The sequence below is a fragment of the Narcine bancroftii genome, chromosome 4, assembly GCF_036971445.1.
Source record: "Narcine bancroftii isolate sNarBan1 chromosome 4, sNarBan1.hap1, whole genome shotgun sequence".
In the NCBI taxonomy this organism is placed as follows: domain Eukaryota; kingdom Metazoa; phylum Chordata; class Chondrichthyes; order Torpediniformes; family Narcinidae; genus Narcine; species Narcine bancroftii.
In genome coordinates, this window is record NC_091472.1 from 124,364,529 (window position 1) to 124,388,542 (window position 24,014).

Here is a 24,014-nt window from a genome sequence, read left to right on the forward strand (position 1 = left end):
TGCAGTCCTGAGCTTCCTGATGCACTTCACATTAATTCTTATTCCCAATTTTTAAAACACTGCTAATAGTGAGTACTTGTAAATACCAGAGGATATTTGTTTTAAGGTGAGTGGAGGGAAGATGTCAGTAATTGGGTGGTGGGTGCCTGGAATACATTGCTGAGGATGGTAGTGGAACTGGTACAAAAGGGACATTCAAAATACTCTGAGACAAATGGATGTAAAAAATATAGAGGGTTATGGTGTGAGTTAGGGAAGGATTAGATTGTTCTGGAGTACATTTATGTAGGCTGGTACAACATCATGGGCTAAAGGGCTTTTACAGCTAAATTCCTGCTATCCAGAATTCAAGCCATTGGAACCCCTCCCCCACAAAAAAAAATTGTGGAAAATAAATAAGTAAAAAATATGAAAGTTTAAAATTGACACCACCCCTAACATCCGGCATCTACCAATCCCCATAAGTACCAGATACAAGGGGTTTTACTGTTGTAATGTTCCATGTACATGTTCTTTATCACCTGACTTGCCCTAACCTATCTCAAAATAGGCTTTCGTTTTACACCTCACTTCTCTCCCAGCTCTGCTTTGAAAACTGTAAAACTTCCCTCTTCCCCTGTGTAGCACGAATAAAAGCTCTCACGATTGGAGGGAGAAGACACACTTTTTTTTAAAGCTTGTAAGAAAGGGAAGGGTCTTGCAATGATCTTCAGTAGGGCTCTGGTTTTAGGCAGGAAACCTGAAGTGGAGCCTGGGGGAGGAGCCAGCCATCTGCACAACCCATCACCAGTGAATCTCAGTTCACTGCACTCTTGCTTTGGGGAAGCATGGCTGACCCAAAATATTGACTGCTCCCTTTTCACCTTTGTTGCTTGACTGACTGAGTTCTTTCAGCATTTCTATTTTTAAATCTGAAGTTCTATTTGTTGGCCATGGATCTAATCGCAATATAATTGAATATAATGGTATCACTTACTGTACATGCACTAATAAAATATAGCTCAGAATATATGCTTGAGGTCAAATAAATAGTTGAGTGATAAATTCATCAGTTAGGGATCTCAAGGGAACTGATTTATCATATCACAATGCACCAACACCGATGAACCATCAACGTACCGTAATTTTGCAAGTATTTGTCTTAATTGTTAAGTATGTAATGCCTCAACTGTTAGAGCAAATGTAAAATAATGAATTAGCATTATTTGTTAATGAGAGATCAAAAGTTATACCTCAGAGGCAAGGTGTGGAAATTTTAAAATTAAATTTTAAAATTAAAAGTTTTCATTTTGAAAGATATGCTACTTAAAGAATGTAATTTCAAGGGGAGGTTTAGGGCAACCACTTTAAAAATGACAGTGTAGCAACAGCTATTGGACACAAGGGAAAGTTGGAAAAACCCCTTACATTTAAATAATGGCAATAAAAACAATTAAAAGAATACGATCTATTTAATTCAATGCTACGACTGATCCATAAGGGTTGTTCAGTAAATGATGATTTTACCTCTAGAGCAGCCATGCGTACCACCTGGTTGCCATGATAGAAAAAACTCGGAAGAACATCAAAGATAGAAGTTTCTGAGAGGATCAATTTCTAAAAACAAGCAAAAAAGAAAAATCAGCCTATTTCAATATTTAACTCAGTGGTTCTCAAACTTTTTCTTTCCACTCCCAGACCACTAAGTATTCCCTCTACCATAGGTGCTCTGTAATTAGTAAGGGATTGCTTAAGGTGGTCTGGGAATGGAAAGAAACAGTTTGAGAACCACTGTTCTAATCGTACTTAATTGACTCGTTATGTGGATGGTTTCATAACTCCAAAGGAAATGAGTGGAAAGAAAAAGGTGAACTACTGATTTAACTGTTGACACCCTAGACCAAGTTAATTTTAAAACCCACATCCCTTCATTCCATTCACCTCTATCCTAAATATACTTGTGTATCAGGCAACTGCAGTTCTTTGAGTTAGAGATTTCCAAAACTTACTCCTCTCTGAATGATGAAACCTCTCTGAATGATCAAACCTCTCTTCAATTCAGTCATAAATGGTTCACTCTTTGTCTGGATAAAATAATTCCCCCCCCCCCCAACAAAAAAAAGATGGAAATTCCCCTCCTAACTAATTGTTATATAGAAGACCAATTTTTTTTGTAATGTATAAGGCTCCTGACATTGCTCTGAATTTATTAGTCACATCTTCTGAAGACAGTCTGCCTTCCTATTCATCCTATAAAAAGAGGTCCAGATGGGCTAATGCCTCAAGCTTCTATGGATTAATTAACAAGATTTTCTGTAATAGCTTATCAAATACCTTCTGAAAATCCATATGTATTGCATCCACTGGTTCTATTTTATATTCTCTGCCAGTTACACTCCCAATCACAATTTGCTTTCATAATACCTTAAAGCTCTGCTTAAGCACAATGCTGTGCATTCACACTCCTTGGCCATCCTGCTGATTGATTCCTTCAGTGAATGGAGGCTATGGTAGAGAATTGGGAATTCTGGAGAGAAAGTCCCCAGTTCATACGTGGATTTCTTTCCAGAGATTTTTTGTTCGTAAGCTGAATTTTAAGTAGATTGGAAATTTTCCAATTTTCTAAAGCCACTTATGTTGTTTACTTTCTATGATTCTTACATTTCATGTAATAATTACCCCAATACTTCTCCATTATTAAACTAATGCAATATATACTGTAAAGAGTAATTAAAATATCATGAGACTTTTTATTATTCTATTATTACTATCTTGAAGAATAATTAAAAAAATATATGGGAGAATTTGTGAAAAATTGGATTTATGTAAATCAGGTCATTTGTAACCCAGGGAACCTCTGTATTCCTTTCTTACTTTATAAAATTCACTGGGCGTATGAAGAAAAGTGAAAATGGGATGAGAAAAATCAGTAAGGCTTTAATGTAGATTCCCACTTGTTTAAAGATATAATGACTCACGCTATAGCCTAACACAATGGATTCATGAAAAGGGACCATCAACTTGTGATGCTCAACTTGTGGAGGGGTTTTCCTCTCAAGCAATGTACACAATTTTTAAAAATACCTTCCAGTTGTTCGAAAATAGATATTATGAGAGAATTGGTTAAGCTGCAAATGAAGCACAATGCCATAGTCATGGACGTACCTTGAGATTATCGGGGCAGAACTGATGCCCGTACATATCAATAGCGGACAAGAACAGGGACTCCACCTGATTATGTCGCAGCTCATAGGAGGGTAAATGTGATGCAATCAGAACCTAAAAATATTGAAAAAAGTTACTTTGGAATGAAGCTGGCTAGATAACCAGCTAAAGTCAAAGTGGAATACTGCAATTCATCATTGAGAACTAGAATTAATCGAAGTATACTGTAGATGAAAAGGAAAGAGGTATAAATGAGTAAGGTTTACTCTTTGAAGATTATCCAATACTAATTGCTGAAAGATCTGAGGTTTTGATACTTAGCAAGAGGTTATTCAGGTTAAAGTATGATGTCCAGATGATTAATCTGCTTCTTCTCATTGTCCATAACTACAGATTCAAAATGTTTTGAAAATTCATATTCGCTCAAGACTCTGACACAAGAGAAAGTGGGTTAATTAATGTTGATACTGATCATAGACTGCTCTGACATCACACAAGGACTATCTACATTATTGCAAATCTTTTTTTGGCACCAAGATTACCGTGAACAACTTTTGTATTTATAGTCCCTGTTAATTTTATTCAATTAGTCTATGATTATGGTTTTTCTTTACAAGTACTTATTCAGCTGCAGCAAGTGAGAATTTTGGAACCTATGTACATTGTACAATGTGTATGAAAATTAACTCATTGTCATTAGAGTGTAGATAAAAATAGCATGCTGAAAGCTCCCCCCCCCCCCACAATTTAATTGTCACTAATAAACAGCCTACTTAGAATAAACATATGGGAACAAACTTACAACAACAAAATCAGACTTAAAAGTCCACTTGGAAAAAAAAAATGAAACAAGCAAGATGAAGAGCAAATGCATCAGGCTTGACACCTTTTCAACTCACTTCAAGATCACACCTGTAACAAGCAGAAAAACTGAGTGAAAGTAGGAGGCAATCAGACCTTGGTAGTTTTTGGTGCATCTTAATTGCTGGTAATAGGTGATAATAGGACAGCAGGAGCTGTCATCTGGGAAGTAGATGTTTTCTTCTGCTTTCTTGATTATCCTGCATGCCCTGGATTTCCACATTTTGGAAAACAATCTGAACTATTTCTCAGTACTCACCTGCCTGGATCGCAGAGCAACCTTGGAGTTCTCCATTTTGCTGAGTTGTGTTAGTTCATTTAAAATCACCATCAGCTCATCTGTCAGGGTGGGATCTCGTGAACAAAGTTGATCCTAAATTTAACAAGTGAAATAAAATGTACAAATAAAATGTTTGCTTACAGAAAACAGTTATATTATGTAGTTTTATTTTTCCTCTCAGCGTGAAAGTTGCAAAATCAAACACATTAGTGGAAATAGCGCCTATCGCTGACCTTGAAGGAAAGTACTCATAAAGGTATCCATGTCAGTTCTAGAGGATTTCAGATATCGAACAACAATTGTATCATCATATCAGATGAACATCCAATTACATTGAAAAATTCTCACATACAGGAAAGCAGGAGGAAAATTAAACACAGTTAAATTAACTTTTTAAATATTTTATGGAGCAAATAAAGTGATGAAACCATTGAGGTGAAATTTGAACCATCAAATATTTGAAAACAAAATCAATGGAATTTCAGCGAAGGAAACAACAAACCATATGTGAACTTGGTTTCTTAAAAGACTTTGAAAGGTTGTCAAGAATAGGTCATTAATCATGGCTTGGTATCCCGTCAAGATCTTACTTACAACTCACAAAATAAAATAAAACTGCCTTGGTACTAGGAGGCAAGCTAAGAATGGTAGTGGAGGTTTAATACACAAAGGTGCTGGAAAAAACTCAGCAGGTCACTCAGCGTTCATAGGAAGCAAAGATTTATAAACCAACATTTTAGACCTGAACCCAAGGATTGATTTTCAGAAAGAAGGCTTGTGTCTAGTTTTATGATGCAGAGATTGGTGCTTAGAAATTATTTTTTTCATATTCTTTTATGATTTTGATGAGAATGTAGGCAGCATGGTTTGTGATATTGCATTTGACACTAAAATTGGTGGTCTAGTGTCAGGTTACAACAGGTCAATTGGGAAAGAGGATAAAGAATGTCAGATGGTATTTAATTCATTCAGATGTTACAGTCTTTAGACCAGGAGGCATCTCCATCCATTGATCAGGGAATCCTCATGAAGAACTAAGATTATGGATAAAATTATAATCAAGTTGTTCATTTGGGAATACTCACAATTAACATGATGACAAGGGCATTTTTCTTGGCCACCTGAGCATGAGAGAAGATGCAGTCAAGCACCAGTGTCATGTTGGGTTTGAACTGTTCCCTCAGGTTGATCACACATTTGTCATAATGAGCTGAAACATGAGCATTTGAAAACACGAGGTTACCGTTTGTCAAAAGAAAATCAAGTTACACGATTTGAGACAAGACATGGGGAATCATTTTAAAACTAAAAACATCTCCCCAAAATGGTTCCAACTTTTTCAGAAAATAGCCTTGTTCAATGCGTCCAGGTGTATTTCTTCAGCCCTACTTCATTTGTTTCTATAATTGCTTAAAGTGTGTTAAGTGTATGATTTTAACACGCAGAATGATTGTCAAATCTGAACAAATCTGTCAGGTAAAAGCAAGTGAGATATTAATGTTAGCTCGATCACCTCACTTGCTATCGTTCAGCTCCCGCGATCTGGCTGCAGAGCAATATTGGCTAACCTCCTGAAATGGGGGTTTCTACTCCTCGTGGGTCTCGTCTCCAGAATGGAGGACCATCGCCTTCCCAAGATCGTGTTATATGGCGAGCTCTCCACTGGCCACCATGACAGAGGTGCACCAAAGAAAAGGTACAAGGACTGCCTAAAGAAATCTCTTGGTGCCTGCCACATTGACCACCGCCAGTGGGCTGATAACGCCTCAAACCGTGCATCTTGGCGCCTCACAGTTTGGCGGGCAGCAACCTCCTTTGAAGAAGACCGCAGAGCCCACCTCACTGACAAAAGGCAAAGGAGAAAAAACCTAACACCCAACCCCAACCAACCAATTTTCCCCTGCAACCATGTCTGCCTGTCCCGCATCGGACTTGTCAGCCACAAACGAGCCTGCAGCTGACGTGGACATTTACCCCCTCCATAAATCTTCATCCGCGAAGCCAAGCCAAAGAAGAAAACCAATGAATTACCCATTACTGGATGGGAGAAATGAAAAAAAGACAACAAATTCTGAATACATTTTAATACAGTATATCTCAATAAATAATGCAAGACACTATCAGAGAATGCTGGAAACAATGAACTAAGTGAATTCAGGAAATGTTTACTGATCTTTAACTCCTGGCAGAATTGTTCTCAAATCTTTTGAGGGGGTGTGAGTAGGAAGGCAAATACATGAGAATAGTATCCACCACAGCACATTTCATAATTAAAACAAAGTACACAAACAATTAGTCTGGTTTCAATCTGCAATACACTACATATTCATCTACTCAGTCCTTTGATGCCAAAATTTATTTTCATTTAAAATTAATGGTTTTTTTTACCTTGCTGGAACTGTGTTTCAACATTCAGATACTTCCTCAACAGGCCTAGAACGACTGACTTCATGTGGCCATGAATCCCACTTCGATAACTACCACAGAAAAAGAAACAAACCAATTCACATTTCTTAAAATGTTGGTAAGCTGTCAATCAGTTCCAAACCATCCAAGAACTTAATCATCAGTTGCAAAAATCCATATATCTGATGATAAATTATAGGGTGGAGATCAAGTTCAAGTTTATTATCATCTGATCGTACATGAACAACTCAATGAAACAGCGTCTCCGATCCTTGGTAGAAAAACAAGCAAACACACATCCAAACAAATGATACATATGCAGTACATATATAAAAATAAATAAATATTGTTTGTTAAATAGTAGAGTCTTGGTGGGTATCTATGACCACTTCATTCAGTGTCTAGCAGTCTCACTGCCTGTGGGAAGAAGCCATTTCTCAGCCTGGTGGTTCTGGCTCCGATATTCCTGCATCTCTTTCCAGACGGGAGTAGCTGAAAGGTGCTGTCTGCGGGGTGGTATTGTCCACAATGATTTTGTAAGCCTTCTTCAAATAACGATCCTGGTAAATCACATCGATGAGGGAGAGAGAGACCTCAGTTATCTTCTTATGGACCTGTGGATTGACCTCTGATCTAATGCTCTACTGCAACCGTACTACACTCTGATGCAGCCAGCCAAGATGCTCTTGACACAGCTCCTGTAGAAAGTTGACAGAATGGTAGCTGGTAGCCTTGCAGCCTCAGTCTTCTCAGAAAGTGCAGTCGATGTTGTGCCATCCTGACAAGTGAGGAGACATTGAATGTCCAGGATAGGTCACTTCTTAAGTGGGCTCCAAGGAATTTGCTGCTCTCTACTCTCTTTACTACTGAGCTACTGAGGTGGAGGGTGGTCATTGCTTGAAGTCCACAATCATCTCCTTTGTCTTGTCCTCATTGAGACACAGGTTGTTATTCTTGAACCATATCAGGAGATTTTCCACCTCTTCTCTGTAATGCAACTTATTGTTGTTGCTGATGAGGCCAACTACTGTCATGTCATCTGCAAACTTGTTGGAGCTGGATCTGGTGATGCATTCATGGGTCAATAGTGTGGGCTGATCACACAGCCCTGAGATGAACTAGTGCTTAGTATGATGGCGCTCGATATTCTGCTCCCAACCTGAACAGACTGTTAGGAAGTTCATAATTCAGTTACAGAGAGGGGTGTTGAGTCACACCAAGGACAGCTTCTCCATCAGCCACTGGGGAATGAATGTATTAAATGCCAAGCTGAAGTTGATGAACCACAGTCTGGCATATGAGGTGTCATTCTCCAGATGGGTCAGGACAGAGGGACAAGGCTATAAAGTCATTAGTGGAAAGGTTCCATTTGTAGGAGCCTACAGAAATTGGCAAACAACAAATCAGACCAGCAACTATGTACCATATCACAAACTACCTTTAGAATAACTCCTTAGGAGAAAATCTACAACATGTTTAAGAATTTGGGAATGAGTTGGCATCTAGAATCTAGACAAAGAGTTTAGAAGACACCAGTGAAGAGCAATGCCATAGTAAAAGTGACTAATTTAAGCAATTCATATCATATCAAAGTCAGGCAGTTTATAGAGAAACAGAACACTTACAGCAGACTGGTCCTCTGCAATCCCTTCTAAAATATAGTGAGCAGTGTGGTATACAGAATTCATACCCACCGTTGTATCAACTGGACAACAGTCTGTGTGTTCATAAAGAAGACCTCCCTGTCTGCTTTCCGCTGAAGCGTGGCAGCATGGCTATCCAGGATATCTGCAATCTTAAATTTAAAAAATTATGGAAGTGTAGGAATAACAGTTGGTATCATTCTCTTTAAATCTCACTGAATTTCCTGTCAGATATTGAGTTATTTCACACCAAGAAAAATGTGCAATGCATTTGTAACAAAGTAAACATGTGAAACAAACAAAATTGTTCACTGATAACTTACAAGGAACAAGCCAACTATCCTTTCCGATGTATGTAAATTACTTTCAATGCCCTTTATAGTTCCCCAAATTCAATGATGTGAAATTATCAGGAAATTCTTATCTGTAGTGTTTAGGAACATTAAGGGAATAAAGCCAGGTAGAGTACAACCTGATTGATCCTACAGTTCTCAAAGCCAAAATGTGGGGGTGGGTGACCCATATGGAAACAATGGATCTCAATATTAATTAAACAGCAGTTCAACACAGATAAATATAAGACATTTCAAATACATAAATTGCCAGCCTTTAGTTATCCTTCACTAGCCACAGAATATATCCAATAAAAGTGAGCTATAAATATACACAGCCAATTGAAATGATATTTAGTGATTTCCTCCCACAGTTCATTAACAGCACAGTTAGCGTAGCGATTAGCGCAACATTGCTACAGTGCCAACAATTGGGACTAGGGTTTGAATCCAGCACAATCTGGCCGGAATTTGTACATTCTTTCTGTGTCTGCATGGGTTTCCTCTAGGGGCTCCGTTTTCCTCCTCACCCTTCAAAATGTACCGGTGGGTGGGGTTTAGGTCAATTGGGTGGCATGGGCTCGTGGGCTGAAAGGCCTTGTTACCGTGTTGGATGTCTAAATTTAAAATTTAAATTTAAAAATTCCTCAAGAGATCCACTGATGCTTGTGTAGTGCACATCGAAAGAATCAAAGACTTGTTGATCCGAACCAAGGCTTTTGTAAACCAAAAGACTGGAGCATATCACATGTAAGTCAACCAGTCCAGAATGATCTGGGTCTGGCTAGGAGCAACCCTTTAACACCTGCCAGTAGGCGTGGCTATGTTCTCAGCCAATCACAGCCATCCTATACTACAATAGACACATATATAGATTGGTGACAGAATCCGTACTATCACATTCATCCCTTCTTTGAGAACTGACCCCGGGGTGAATGGAGGGCTCTAAAAAAATTTTTAAAAAGATGGGGAGAGAAAGAGAGAGACTGGTGGGAGGTTAGCGGCTGTAATGGTCATGGGTCCTGATCGTCTGGTGTGACCGCCGTGGTGCTGGGATTGGTGCCGCTGGAGTCGTGTCGCTGGCGGACTCATTGGGTGCGTACACCGCCTCGCTCAATTCCCCAACAGAGTTGTCGACAGGCTGGCCTGCGTTTTTGCACTGCTGCTGGTGGGGTGGTGCTGATCCCTCTGTTCAAGTACGTGACCTAGGGGAGAAGGATTTGGAGGAGGTTGGGTTGGGGGGAATCCCGGGTCCAAATCGGCTTGGGCTAGGTCCTTTACTGAGATAGAGTCCTCTCGCCCGTCCGGGTACTCAATGTGTGCATAATGCGGGTTCGCTTGGAGCAGTGTCACTCGGTCAACCAAAGGGTTGTTATTTGAGTACTGGAGGTGGCGTCGCAGGAGAACAGGTCTGGGAATCGTGAGCCACGCTGGCGTGGTTGTTCCCGATTCGGATTTCCTCAGGAAAGAGAACATCCTTTCATGGGGAGTGGCGTTCGTCACGGTGCATAGGAAGGAGCGGATGGAGTGTAGGGTGCTAGTGAGTACGTCCTGCCAGCGAGCAGTGACCGCTTTCCAGACGGTGGCATTCTCTCTTTCAACCTTCCCCTTACCATGTGGTTTATAGCTGGTGGTCCTGCTCGAAGCAATACCATGCTCCAGGAGGTACTGCTGCAGCTTAGCGCTCATAAACAAGGATCCCCGGTCCCCCTGTAGATGTAACTGGGGTACCCGAAGATGGTGAAGATGCAGTGCAAGGCCTCTATGACTGAGGAGGTGGTCATGTCTGAGCAGGGCACAGCGAACGGGAAGCAAGAATACTCGTCGATCACCATAAGAATGTAGGTTGAACGGTTGGTTGACAGTAGGGGCCCCTTGAAGTCCACGCTTAGATGTTCAAATGATGACTTTGATGATGTGGGTGTTCTCCGGGCAGAAGTGGGGATTGCACTCAGCGCACACTGGGCAGGCTCGGGTCATGGAACGAATCTCCTCGACTGTGTAGGGCAGGTTGTGGGGCTTAACGAAGTGCGCGAACCTAGTGACCCCCAGATGACAGAGCTCCTCGTGGAGTTTCTGCAGCCTGTCCAGTTGTATGTTGGCGCAAGTCCCCCTGGAGACCGTGTCTGGAGGTTGTTGAGCTTACCAGGCTGGTACAGTATGTTGTAATTGAAGGTGGAGAATTTGATTTTCCACCTAGCAATCTTATCATTCTTGATCTTACCTCGCTGGGTGTTGCTAAATATGAACGAGACCTCACGTTGATCAATCAGCAGGGTAAAGCACCTGCCAGTGAGGTAGTGCCTCCAACAACGTATTGCTTCGACTATATCCTAAGCCTCCTTCTCGACAGAGGAGTGTCGCTCTCAGGGCCCTGGAGGGTTCCTGGGAAAGAAGGCAACTGGCTGGCCGGCCTGGTTCAAAGTGGCCGCCAGTGCAAAATCGGATGCATCGCTCTCTACTTGGAACAGAATGGACTCATCGATGGCGTGCATCGTTGCAGCGGCAACGTCCGATTCGATGCAGTCAAAGGCCACTCTGGCTTCAGTTGACGGGGTGAGGATGTGGTCTTGACAAGTGACTGTGCCTTGTTGGCGTAGTGTGAAACCCATTGGGTGTAGTACGAAAAGAAGCCCAGGCAGCTTTTGGGTGTGGGGGGGTGATGGCAGGTCCATGAGGGGATGCATGCGGTCAGGGTCCGGCATTACCACCCCGTTCTCCACCACGTAACCTAGAATTGCAAGTCGAGTGTTCCAGAAGACACACTTGTCGAAATTGTAGGTTAAGTTCAGCCGAATCACTGTCTGAAAAAATTTCTCGAGGTTGGCATCATGATCCTGCGTGTCATGGCCGCAGATGGTGACAGTGTCCAGATACAGGAAAGTAGCTGTTAGCCTGTTCTGGTTTACCATCTGGACCATTTCCCGTTGGAAAACCACGACGCCATTCGTGACCCCAAAGGGGACCCTGAGGAATTGGTACAGCCGCCCATTCACTTCGAAGGCCGTGAAAGGCCTTCTTGGTGGATCAGGAGCTGGTGATAGGCTGAACGTAGGTCAATGGTGGAGAACACACAGTATTGGGTGATCTGATTCACCACAACCGTGGGAGGGGGTACGCATCCAGAAGTGTGAAGCGGTTGATTGTCTGGCTGTAGTCAACCACCATGCGCAGCTTCTCCCCGTTTTTAACAACCACCACCTGAGCCCTCCAGGGACTTGAGCTGGGATCAATAATGCCCTCGTCCATCAGTTCACACACCTCGCTTGTGATGAATTTCCTGTCTTCATTACTGTACTGCCGGCTTTTGGTGGCCACTGGTTTCCAGCCAGGGGTGAGGTTTGCGAAGAGTGCTAGAGGAGCAACCCGGAGGGTGGAGAGGCTACACGTGGAGCACGGGGGCGGGTAGTGTGGACTGTCACTGGCAGGAGGCCTCCGGGGTGGAGTGGTTACAGACAGAGAGTGGGGCATGGGGGCCCCCCCATAGTACAGGGAAACAGTTCAGAACTGGCACTGAAAATCCAATCCCAGCAATACGGGAGTGCACAGTTGGGGGAGGACTAACAGTTTAAAATCAGTAAATATGATGCCCTGGACTTTCAGGGTCACGACGCAATATCCCTTTACCCCAGTCGAGTGTGATCTGGCCGCCAATGAAATCTTTTGGTCAGTGGGGAGAATGGCCAGTCCGCAACGTTGGGCCAGGTCTGGACGGATAAAACTCTCAGTTGACCCCGAGTCAAATAATGAGTACAGTGTTGGTGCACTTAATCAATTCCATCCCTTTTGTGAGGGGATGGGGGCAGTCCTGGTCCAGGGACACTGATGCAGCGACCTGTGTTGGGGACTGTGGAGTCTTGCATGATGACGTCACGCAGTGTCGGGCCTGGAGTGCATTACGTGTGCATGGTGATGTTATTGGAGCAGTCGGGCTGGAGCTGTCGGTGGCGAGTGGCTGGGGCTGCTGCTTGCAGCTGGCTGGGGCCGTCAGGCTGCCAACGGTAAGTGCTGGGAGCTGCTGATTGTAGTCGGCGGTGGGACGGTCGGTCAGGCAGTCGTCGGCGGTAGCGGCGGTGGGTACTGGGTTGGTAACGGCGGGTACCTGACTGGCAGCGTCGGCGGCGGCAGTAGGTTCCTGGTCAGCATCGGCGGTAGTGGTGGTGGGTACCTGGTCAGTGATGTCGGTGATGGCAGCGGGTACCTGTTTGGTGGCGGCGGTAGTGGTGGCAGCAGTTATCTGGTCGGCGGCAGCAGTCGCTGAAGTTAGGACTGTGGTCGGAGTTGAGGCGGTCGTCACCGGAGTCAGGGCTGAGGTGACCGTCACTGAGGTCACTTGAGACGGAGTTGGGGCCGGGGCCTGGGCAGCCGTTGCTCTGTGTTGCTCCAAGCGGGCCAACGTCATCGCAGCGAGGGTGGAGTGTCCCTTCCTCACTTGGCGTCTGCCCCGTGACGTCAGGCACTGCCGCTTGATAGAGCCCTCGCTCTCATTGGACGAGAGCTCTGATGAAGAGAGGTTTGAATGTGGGGATGGTGGTTGGGCCTCACACGAGGCACTGTGTTTGGCGGTGGCCATTTTGGAGTGACAGACTCACGCAAAGTGGTTGTTTTTAAGGCACTTCTGGCACCTGGCTTTCCTTGCAGGACAGTGGGGCATGCTGTGCTTGTCCCTCCCGCAGAAGTAGTACTTCGGGGTTGCATCAGGCAGGGTAGCGGTGGCAGACAGGCCATCGGTGGACCGTGGGGTAGTAGGGTTAAGAGCAGGCATCCTACTCACTTCAAAGCGTGGGGTCCAGCACCGAGAGTAAGTGTCCATACAAGACCGCAGCCTCCATCGTCTCTGTGATCCGGGTCACGTCCTCTAGGTTTTCTCCCCCGTGCTCTAGTAGGCACTGCCTCACCTCATTCGATTGGACCCCGGCCACATAAGCATCCCGAATAAGATCATCAGTGATCTCAGCTGCAGTTCTGTCTGTGCAGTCACAGGCTCTGCCCAGTACCCTTAGTGCTTGGAGGTAAGCTCTACTGGACTCACTGGGCAGTTGCCTCCTGGTCGCTAGCTTGTACTGGGCATAGACCCTGTTCACAGGTCACTCGTTGAGTCCTTTCAGCACCTTCATGGTTGCTGTATAGGTGGCTGGATGCTCTCGTAGACCCTCAGGTACACCATAGACATCAATACTAGCAGCTGATGGCCCGTCCTCCTCCACAGCAGGGTCAGAGAGTTGTAGGTCAGCCTCGAAACACCTCACTCAGTGCTTGAAGTCATTCGGGGCAGTAGCTGACTGCGGGTTGATGTTGAAGTGTTCCGGTCGCAGCATACGCTCTATCCCTAGAAAACTTTTGGTTAATAAAATTGTAGTGCACGTCGAAAGAATCAAAGACTTGTTGATCTGAACAAAGGCTTTTATTAACCAAAAGACTGGAGCGTATTACATGTAGGTCGACCAGTCCAGAATGATCTGAACCTGCCAGTAGGCATGGCTATGCTCTCAGCCATCCTATACTACTATATATATATATATATATATCTATATATACATACACATTGGTGAAAGATATATCACAGCTTGTTAATGTTATGCCCCACTTAGAGAAAGATGTGAGAAAAAACAGAAGTGAAGGTTTCACTCTGTAAATGTCAAAGACCAAAGCTAGTTGTCCCACCATCACTAGAGACTTAATGAACACAACTAGTAAACTGGGACTGTATTAAAATTATGAAGAACATGAGGAAATAAGAGATAATATCTTATTTTCACCAAGTTCTGACCAGTGCAGTGCCACTATGAAGCTGAAATTCTTCCTTGAAAAATAATGATCCTGTATTCAGTGAAACATCACCACCTGCTAAGAACTATGAAATAAAAACTGATTTGTAGCCTGAATTCTGTGTGCACAGGAGATATTGCAGGCCATTATGGGGATGTGCGAAAATGCTGAAACCTGCAACTTCATAGCTTAGTTCACTCCTCAATCAACACCAACATACAAGCACCAACTGGTTCAAATTGTGATGTAAAATGTTGTTTCAAAAACAGCACCTGGGAATCAGGTGAAAACTAATGAAAGATTTCTGGGAAATGAATTCCTGCTCGTATCTTGTTCTTTGGGGGTTGTGGGAGAGGAGTAATGCACAGAGAAGGAAGGCTAGAGCAATTAATCCATTTTATTATTTTAAACTATTTTTTAAAAACAGCATAGTGTTGGGCTGATATAATAACCTACTCTCCCAACTGTCTAGAGGTTCTCTACTGTATAGCCCTCCATTTATCCCTATTCCATGAACCTATCGAATAGTCTTTTAAAAGATCCTTTTGTACTTGCCTCCACCACCATTGCCGACAGCACTTTCCACACATCCTCCATTCTGAGTGAAGAAACTTGCCTCTTATATCCTGAACTTTAATCTATTACCCCTCACGTTAGCCATTTCAGCCCTGGGAAAATGCCTCTGGCCATCCACATGATCAATGCCTCTCATGATCTATCAGGTCACTCCTGTAATGATAGAGTGCAAGTGAAAATCCTGACCACTAGCAGGAATCGGAGATGAGTTGTTACAGCCAGGAGTAGATCCAAACATGAATACTGTAGCTTATAAAGTATAGTTGTGAAAAAAGAACCTAAGTTTCAATAAAAGAAACACCACACGGTACCAGGAGTGGAAGAAACACCAAGAGTGTGCTGAGTGAGAATCAGTCAAGAGCAGTAGAAAACAGAGAATGTAAAGGCTCCTGACACTGTAAATTGGACTGGAAATGTCAACCACGAGTGAAGGTTGTTCAAACAACAGTTCACGTTGTATCTTCAAGCTGCTGGACTCAGTAGCAAACCAGATGCATGGAAGATTGCACTGCTACTTACCGTGGGGTTAACTCAAGCACTAGAGGTTTTCAGCACGTTCTTTTTTGCCGAAGCAGAAGACGAGGGGAAGTTTGACAAGGTTATCGAGATGTTTGATGAACACGGCTCACCAAAGAATAATGAAACGTTCAAGAGGTATGTGTTTCGCGCTCACATGCAGCTGCAGGCAAAGAGCTTCGATACTTTCTTAACTGACTTAAAACTAAAAGCAAAAACATGTAATTTTGGATCACTGCAAGATTCAATGGTCCGTGATCAAACTGTGCTTGGAATTACTGATAAGAATGTGAGAGAGAAGTTGCTGCGAGAGACAGAGCTTGCTTTAGCTGGAGCTGTGAAGTTATGCCACACCAGTAAAATAGCTCTGCAGCACGCAAAAAAAATTTGGTGATGGTGCAAAAGCCAGTGAAAATGAAGGCATAGTCATTGCCGTAGTATCTGGACACACACTCAAACAAAAAATGAGATATAGAAAACAACAAAAAGGTGGAGAGACAATGTGGCACTCAACATGCCTAGCCTATGTAAAAGTCTGTAGTAAGTGCAAAGGGTAGAATCATTATACAGAGCAATGTTTTACCAAAGGGAAACAAAACAGAAGTGAAAGCATGCACACTGTACACTCTATAGAAGAAACTGGTCCAGTGGTGCACTCTTTGTTGCTTGGTAGTGCAGAAAGACTATAAACCAACAGACACTGAGGAGCCAAGCATGAGCAGAGTTGAGCAGAATAAATGGACTGAGTCATTGCATGGAACAATTTTTTTTTCAAGATGGACACAGGGGCAAAGGTCAATTTGATTTGTGAGTGCGACATCAGCGCAATGAAGATAAAGACATACATCTAGGCAAATCCTGTGCAGCTCAAAGTCTACCATGGACAGACCACTGACGTGAAGGGTACATGTAAACTCAGGGTGAAAGTTAAAGAGCACTACCTCAGGTTCACAGTAGTTCCAGATGGACATGAATCACTGCTTGGTGACAAAGCATGTGAAAACTTAAGCCTAGTCAAAAGGATGTACAGGTACACGATCCTTTATCCGGAAACCTTGGGGGACAGTGTGTTCCAAATTTTGGATTTTTCCAGATTTCAGAAAGCCCACCCGAATTGTGCTGCAGTATCCACCCCCACCCCCTTTCAATCGCCCGGCCCGCCTCCCCCAACCACAGTCCCTCGGCTGCCAGGACATCTACCCCAGTCCCCGGACCCTCGGCCACCCGGCAGTCTCCCTCTTCCCCCAATCGCTGGTCCCCATGCCGGATTTTGGAGCTTTCCGGATTTTAGATGTCCGGATAAAGGATCGTGTACCTGTACTACATTAACAGTGACAGTGTAGAGGAAATACTGGATCAGTTTCCAGATATGTTCAAGGAGTTTGGAGATCTACCATTCACTTACAAGATACAGTTAAAAGAAGATGGACAGCCAGTAGTGCAAGCTCTGAGGTGGGTTTCAGCGCCACTAAAAGGAAAGATCAAGCAGGAACCTGACTGAATGTCTGCACTAGGGGCCATAAAGAAAGTAGAGGAGAAGGGTGAATTCAATGATGTGTGACAAAAAGAATGGTGACCTATGCGTGTACATGGACCCAAAAGACTTGATGCCAATATAAAGAGAAAATATTATCAGATTACAACCAGGGATGAAATTATAAGTGAGATGGCCAGTGCAAAGTTTTTCCCTAAATTGGATGCATCACAGGACTTCTGGCAAATAAAACTTTATGAAGATAGCACAAAATATTGTACATTTAATACACCGTTTGGCTGATACTGCAGTCTGAGGATGCCTTTTGGAATTTCCTCAACTCCAAAAGTGTTTCACAGGACAATGAAGCACATCATAGAAGGGATAAATGGGATGCATGTGTACATGGATGACATGGTCCTATGAGGATCCACACAAGAATAACACAACGAGAGGCTCATCAAAGTGCTACAATGCATCCAGAAGTATGGATTAAAGTTAAACAAAAAAATGTCAGTTTGATGTGAAGGAAATCACTTTTCTGGGAGATAAACTGACAGGTGTAGAGCCAGACAAGAGCAAGGTAAAAGCAATTTTAGAGATAACTAGACCCACTGACAAAAAAGACATACTGAGAGTGCTGAGTGCTGGGAATTATCAATTTCTTTGGTCAATTCATACCAAACCTGTCTTCCAAAACAATGTACCTAAGGAAGATGTTACAGGACAAATGTAAATACAAGTGGATAGACAACAACAAGGAAGAATGATGATGACTGAAGGATGAAAATATCTATGAATGCTTCAAAAGATGGAATAGGTGCCATACTACTTCAGCCTGTGGGAGAAGATTGGAGGCCAGTAGCACATGCATCAAGGACAATGACAACATCTGAATGTTGAAGTGCACAGATTGAGGAAGAGTGTCTAGGTCTAGTCTATCAACTTGACAAATTCCAGTTATGTGTATGGTCCACCAACGTTCATGGCAGAGACTGAGCACGAGCCATTAATAGCCATAATCAAGAAAAATCTCAGTGAAATGTCACCGCGAATCCAAAGACTGATGATAAAGCTATGACATTATGACTTTGAATTGATGTATACAGCAGAGAAACTTGTGTCAGCGGATGTGTTATCCAGGGCAAAGAAGCAGAGTGAAGCACACAATGAGAGTTCCACAGAATCTCCATGTGAACCTTATCACTGAATCTCCTCCTGTATCTGACAAGAAATCCAAGCAGATGCCAGCTGAAACAGAAAAGGACACAGTTCTACAGAAGGTCATCAAGAATCTGAATGAAAAATGGCCTAGAGGTGAATGTCAGCCACACTACAACATCAAAGCTGAGCTGAGTGTTGTCAATGGGCTTCAACTCAGAGCAGAATTGTCATTCCTCAATCACTGCAACAAGAGATGATGAAAAGGGTGCATGAGGGGCATCTTGGAATAGAAAAATGCGAAAGGCCCAGAACTGCTGTTTATTGGCCAGGGATAAACACTGACATTGACAGAATTGTTTCAAGCCGTGAGACATGTTTAAAAACATCATGCAAACCAGACAAAGGAACCCATGATCATAACTGACTTACCAGCGGAACCATGGCAGAAAGTTGAGACTGATCTGTCCTACATGGATAGAAATAATTACTTGCTGGTTATCGATTATCTATCGAACTGTCTGGAGATTGTGCTGTTTCCTAATATGTCTGCTGCTTGTGTGATCAAATATATGAAATTGATCTTTGCAAGACATGGAATTCCCCAAATTGTCTACAGTGACAATGGAGCATTCCAGAACTTTCTAAAAGAGTATGATTTTCGACATGCGAATTCAAGTCCTTTGCATTCACAGTCAAACAATAAAGTAGAGAAAGGAATTCACATAGATTAACAGTTGCTCTAGACAGTGGATCAGATCCTTACCTAGCTCTATTGAATTACCAAGCTTCACGACTTGATCATGGTGTAACAGATTTGTGTTAATCTTTAGTATAATGTTATAACTGTATTTTATCTCGATTGTGGTTTAATAAGTTAGTTGTGGGCTGGTACAGGGTCACACACAGGTCACAGCACATTTACAGATACACAATTGTACTCAGAGAAGAGTGTTCATTCTCTGAGTCGCAGTGTTTTGGATAGACAGAGCTAATGGATTTCAAGTGGGTCTTAATTATTCAAGAATTGCTGAAGGAAGCCATCTGTTTTTAGTCAAAGCTACTCAAGCCTCTTGAGGAGAGATGAGACCAGAGGTTGTTATAGATATGGAATGGCTTTGAAAAAGGAACATAATTTTGGGAGAAATAAAACTGATGATCATGTAGTTTCCAAGAATTGGAATTCACCTTGGTGATGATGTGACAGTCACATGAGTTGGAGAAATATATTACTGAATTCAGACATTTTGAGTTTAGTTTGGAGAGTACAGAAGCCAAAAACCTGTGACACACTAGTTGAAACCTTTGTGAAAGAAAGGGTTGAGTTACAGTAACCAGAATTGGCGCTGTTGTGTGTTACTCCTAGGTAAAGGGGAACACAGAATCAGTGGGTTTTGAAATAAGGAAGACCATTTTGCTGTCTCTTTGGAAAAGAGGACAGATTTCTACTGGGTCTATTTTTGTATGGTCACTTCATTTAACCCTTGTCTGTGTTTGTGAATTCATCATGGAAGAAAATAGCCACATTGTGGGTAAAGAGGCCTGAAGATATAATGTACAAAAATACTTTATAATTATTTCTGAACTGAGAATTTAAGACCTTCAAGCAAAACTAAAATGATGCTGAACTTTTAAAGATTTACTTTTCAGAATGGGACTTCAATTTTATACACACACACACCCTCACTCTTAAATTTGTGCTTTGAGGGGTCACGTTTAAAGTCTAGAGATAAGTAAGAAATGTTATATTATTAATAGTTTAATTAAAAAAAACTATCATTTTGAATTTACTATTGTCTGGAGAATTTTCCATTGCTGTTCCTGAGTTAGTCCCAAAATTAATTGAAAGGGTGTAGTTTATAACAATGGCATGTCACTTGCTGAGCTCCTGATGAGACATAGATTATGCACCACACTTCCCTACTCTGCAGATTCAAACAAGAACAGAGATGTCAAATGGAAACAAGAGTCTGCAATGGAGACAAAAAACAAACTGTGACAAGTCAGCAAGAAGCTTAGGGCCACTGGCACCACAGGACACAGAGAGAGTCAGAGATTCCAACACTTGGGACAAAAAGGCCACTGTTCTGGACGAAGTAAATTCAAGATCCTACACTGTCAGAACAGAGGAAGGTCAAAACTGAGGAGGAATCAAAAGAGCCTGCAGACACTACAGAAACAAACAAATGCAGAAGATCCAGCCTGCACAGCAGCAGAGGAAACACCACCAGTGCTAGACAGTAGTGGACCAGCAGAGTTGACACAAGCACCTGTGTTAAGAAGATCCACGTGCGTTATCAAAGCACTTGACAGACTGAATCTCTAAAAGAGAAAGAACTGCACACTTTAAAAGTTTGTGTTGCTGATGTTTGTGATTACGTTTGTGTTAAACTTTAAATGAAATGAATACAGGAAGTTCCCAGGTTAAATAGGCATTCTGTTCCCAAGGTCTGTCTTTAACTTGAATTTGTATTTAAGTCAGAACAAGTACATATGGTCTTTATTTAGCATCAGTTAGGCAAATGTTTATCTTACTACATTAGCATATTTAGTATATATATATTTTAAACTTTCAATGCATATAAAACATTTCCCAACACTAAAACATCTTAAATATAATACAGTATATAATGAAGTAATGTGCATAAGCAAATCCAAGATTGATCTCCAAGCAAAATAGATTAGAGTTCTATAGCCAATCTTTGCCTATCATAGCAATGTCATAAAGTAAAAATAATAAATCACATCAGTTTTATTGGCAATTCAGCACCCACTTCGTGTCATTAAGCGCTGAAAGTCTCAGTATAAAGGATTACTTTGGGAAGGGGGTGGGAAGTGACTAGATGGCAGCCAGTATTCTTGGAATGGCATACTGGTAGCAAAAGAAAACCAAGAGGAAAACATTTTAAATTCAACACCCATCAGCAAATGCTATCACTTTGAGTTTTAACAATGCTAGTTTGGAATACAAGTTTTCATCTCTCAAAGGTGCTAGCTACCAAAATTAGCAGATAGGTCTTTCATTTGGGTGATTTACAACATGGATAACAGGAACCAACTTTTTCATCTGATTCAGTGAGGGGGAGGTCAGAGCAGCAAGAGGGGGTGGGGGGGGTAGGGGTGGGAACCGCTTTGGAGTGAGTGGGGGGAAGGTACAACTTTTGAATTTAAATTATACTCAACCACACTTGAAATGGAAGTTGACGCCATTCTACTTCCAGTCGGCTTGTCAGTTCGTAACTATGGGATATTTGTAAATTGGACATCTTCAACCTGGAAACTGCCTGTACTGTATTAGTGTATCATGTGGTTAGAGAAAATATCTCAAGCAAAGGGGATGAAATGATAGAGTGCTAGTGATAATCCTGACTACTAGAGGGAGCTGGAGACAAGTTGTTGCAGCCTGGAATAGATTCAAAATGGATGCCTCCATGAGGTCATGAATACTGCAGCTAATAAAGAATAGTTGTGAAAAAATAACCCAAGTTTCTTTATTACAATAAAAGAAACATCACAACTCCACATCCTCTGTTGCTCCAAGGAAAAAAAAAAACAAGTTTACTCAATCTATCTTCATAAGACATGCTTTCCAATCCAGGCAACATCCCTGTAAATCTCCTCTGCACCCTCTCTATATCATTCACACCTTTCCTGGAAATTAAATGAGCAGAAATTAACACAATATTCCAAATGGGTTAATCACAGTCTTGTGTAGCTGTAACATTACTTCACTGTTCTCGAACTCTATCTCATGTTTAATGAAGACCAACACACCATATTTCTTCTTAACATGTGCAGCAGCTTTGAGTGATCTATGGACATGGACCCCAAGATCTCTCAGTTCGTACATATTGTTCAGAATTTATAAAAATCACATTTATAAAAATCACGAAGTGAATGGTCCCAGAACAGATCCTTTCAGAACACCACTGGTCACCAACCTCCAAGCAGAATAAGAACCATTGACAACCACCCTCTGCCTTCGCCAATTCTATATCCACAAAATAAGGCCTCATTGGATTCATGCCTCCATACTTTCTGAGTGAAAGAATATTATTTCAAAGATTTATTTATTCCTAGAAATGAACATGAACATTAAAATTAGAATATAATAATTTTCTTCTTTTATGTCTGGTTTTCTGACAACCCATTAAGTTTTAGCATTTTCTTAAAACAATGCAACTCATTCAGAGCAAAGAATTGGCTTACCTGTTGGCTTGGGAACTGACAGAGCACAGATGTGATGTTACTGGCATACTGAGCCATCACTTTTCGAATGGCCTTCTCCACACTCACAGGGATCCTACCTGAGACACTGGTCATAATATCTTGCAACTCAAGAAGGGGCAGGGAAGGATCTTGGAGAATTGTCATCAGCTTTGTGATCCATTTATTAACCTAGGGAAAGAAAATTGAAAATCCTAAGTTAGCACAAGTATTCCTTAAAAGGAGTCAAATAATAAGACATTGTAGCAACTGTGTCACAGAGCAAAATGAAGAATGAGAAAATGATCAGACATAGTCGAGTTGAAGTTCAGTAAAAGTCATTAACTCAAGCAGTTAAGCACAGCTTTTTAAAACCCTCCGTATTCCAAATGAAATCATCGCATTGTGACGTCACTCGGAACCTCTTGATCCAGTTCGATTAAGCCTCTGGTGAAGCTACATGCCCCCCACCCCCAAAACTAGCGCTAGATAGAGTAAACCTCTAGTGCCATTACTGTCCACCGCTCTTGGGCAATCGTCAGAGCAGCAAGAGGGGGCGGGTGGGGTAGAGGATGAGCGGGTTTAGTCGGTCAATCATAAATATCTCTGGATGACCCCCAACGTCCAGTACACAAGTAGTATGATTGTTTCATAGCACTCTGAAGGGGCCCTCATACAGCCTCTGAAAGGGTGGCCTGTGTGCACCTATACGCACAAACACAAACTCACAGTCCCGGAGTTCCTTTGGGATGTATTGTTGGAACTGAGGTAAATTTTCCAAACTGTTCCAGCAGTCTGGTTAAGAATTCAATCGGTGGCACCTCCTGTCCACGTGCTGTGGGCATGAACTCCCCAGATACAATGAGCAGGGGGTCCATAAACCAACTCAGCCAATGAGGAGTTGAGATCCTCCTTGGGTGCCATTCTTATTCCCAGGAGGATCCAGGACAGCTTGACCACTCAGTCAGATCCCTGGCGACGGGCCATCTGTGCAACCTTCATGTGCCCATGGAACCGCTCCACCAGCCTATTCAACTGCGGATAGTAGGCCGTTGTGTGGTGGAGCTGCATTCCCAGTAGTCACGACAAATCGTCCCAGAGCATGGAGGTAAACTGTAGGCCTCTGCCGGAGGTGACATGTGTGGGCAGGCTGAACTGAGATACCCTGGCAGAAATAAAAGCTCTGGCTCAATGAGTCTGTCATAGAAACCGCCTCCAGCCACCTAATGAATCTGTTAATGACCGTTAACAAATACCGAGACGCTCGTGATGTGGTTGAATCTGCGCTGCGGTGGCTGGAAAGGCTGAAGCGGTGCCTTCACATGCCTTTGCACTTTTGCAGATTGGCAGTCCATGAATGTCTTTGCCCATTATGTGACCTGCTTTTTGAGTTCACACCATACAGACTTGTCAGCTATCAGGCAGACCATTGCTCGAAATGAGGGGTGGGACAGTCTGTGAATGGGATCAAAAATACAACATCTCCACACAGCAGGGACAATAGGGTGAGGCTGACCTGTGGAAGCATCGTACAAGACTGTGGTACCTTGCAACCCAAAGGCTACATCTTGAGTTTCCAGCTCGTGCCAGCAGATTTAAGCCGGGAGTTCATTGTCCTGGCACCGAGCTTTGGCAAGCACCATGTA

At 42.6% G+C, this 24,014-nt stretch overlaps 1 protein-coding gene across 9 annotated transcripts in view; it reads right to left on the bottom strand.

Annotated features, from left to right (window-relative positions):
- acacb (acetyl-CoA carboxylase beta) overlaps positions 1-24,014 on the bottom strand; it is a 203,348-nt gene that overhangs the window by 66,567 nt on the left and 112,767 nt on the right. For 8 of the 9 annotated variants that reach the window (XM_069932710.1, XM_069932708.1, XM_069932709.1 and 5 more), the window contains 7 exons: positions 22,372-22,560; positions 8,386-8,486; positions 6,674-6,762; positions 5,371-5,495; positions 4,265-4,378; positions 3,145-3,258; positions 1,507-1,596 (listed from right to left, as the gene is read on the bottom strand). In XM_069932710.1, the coding sequence (XP_069788811.1) occupies positions 1,507-1,596; positions 3,145-3,258; positions 4,265-4,378; positions 5,371-5,495; positions 6,674-6,762; positions 8,386-8,486; positions 22,372-22,560 (822 nt within the window). Of the gene's footprint in view, positions 1-1,506; positions 1,597-3,144; positions 3,259-4,264; positions 4,379-5,370; positions 5,496-6,673; positions 6,763-8,385; positions 8,487-15,022; positions 15,165-22,371; positions 22,561-24,014 lie in introns of those variants that run through there. The other variant, XM_069932716.1, reaches the window with a different exon arrangement.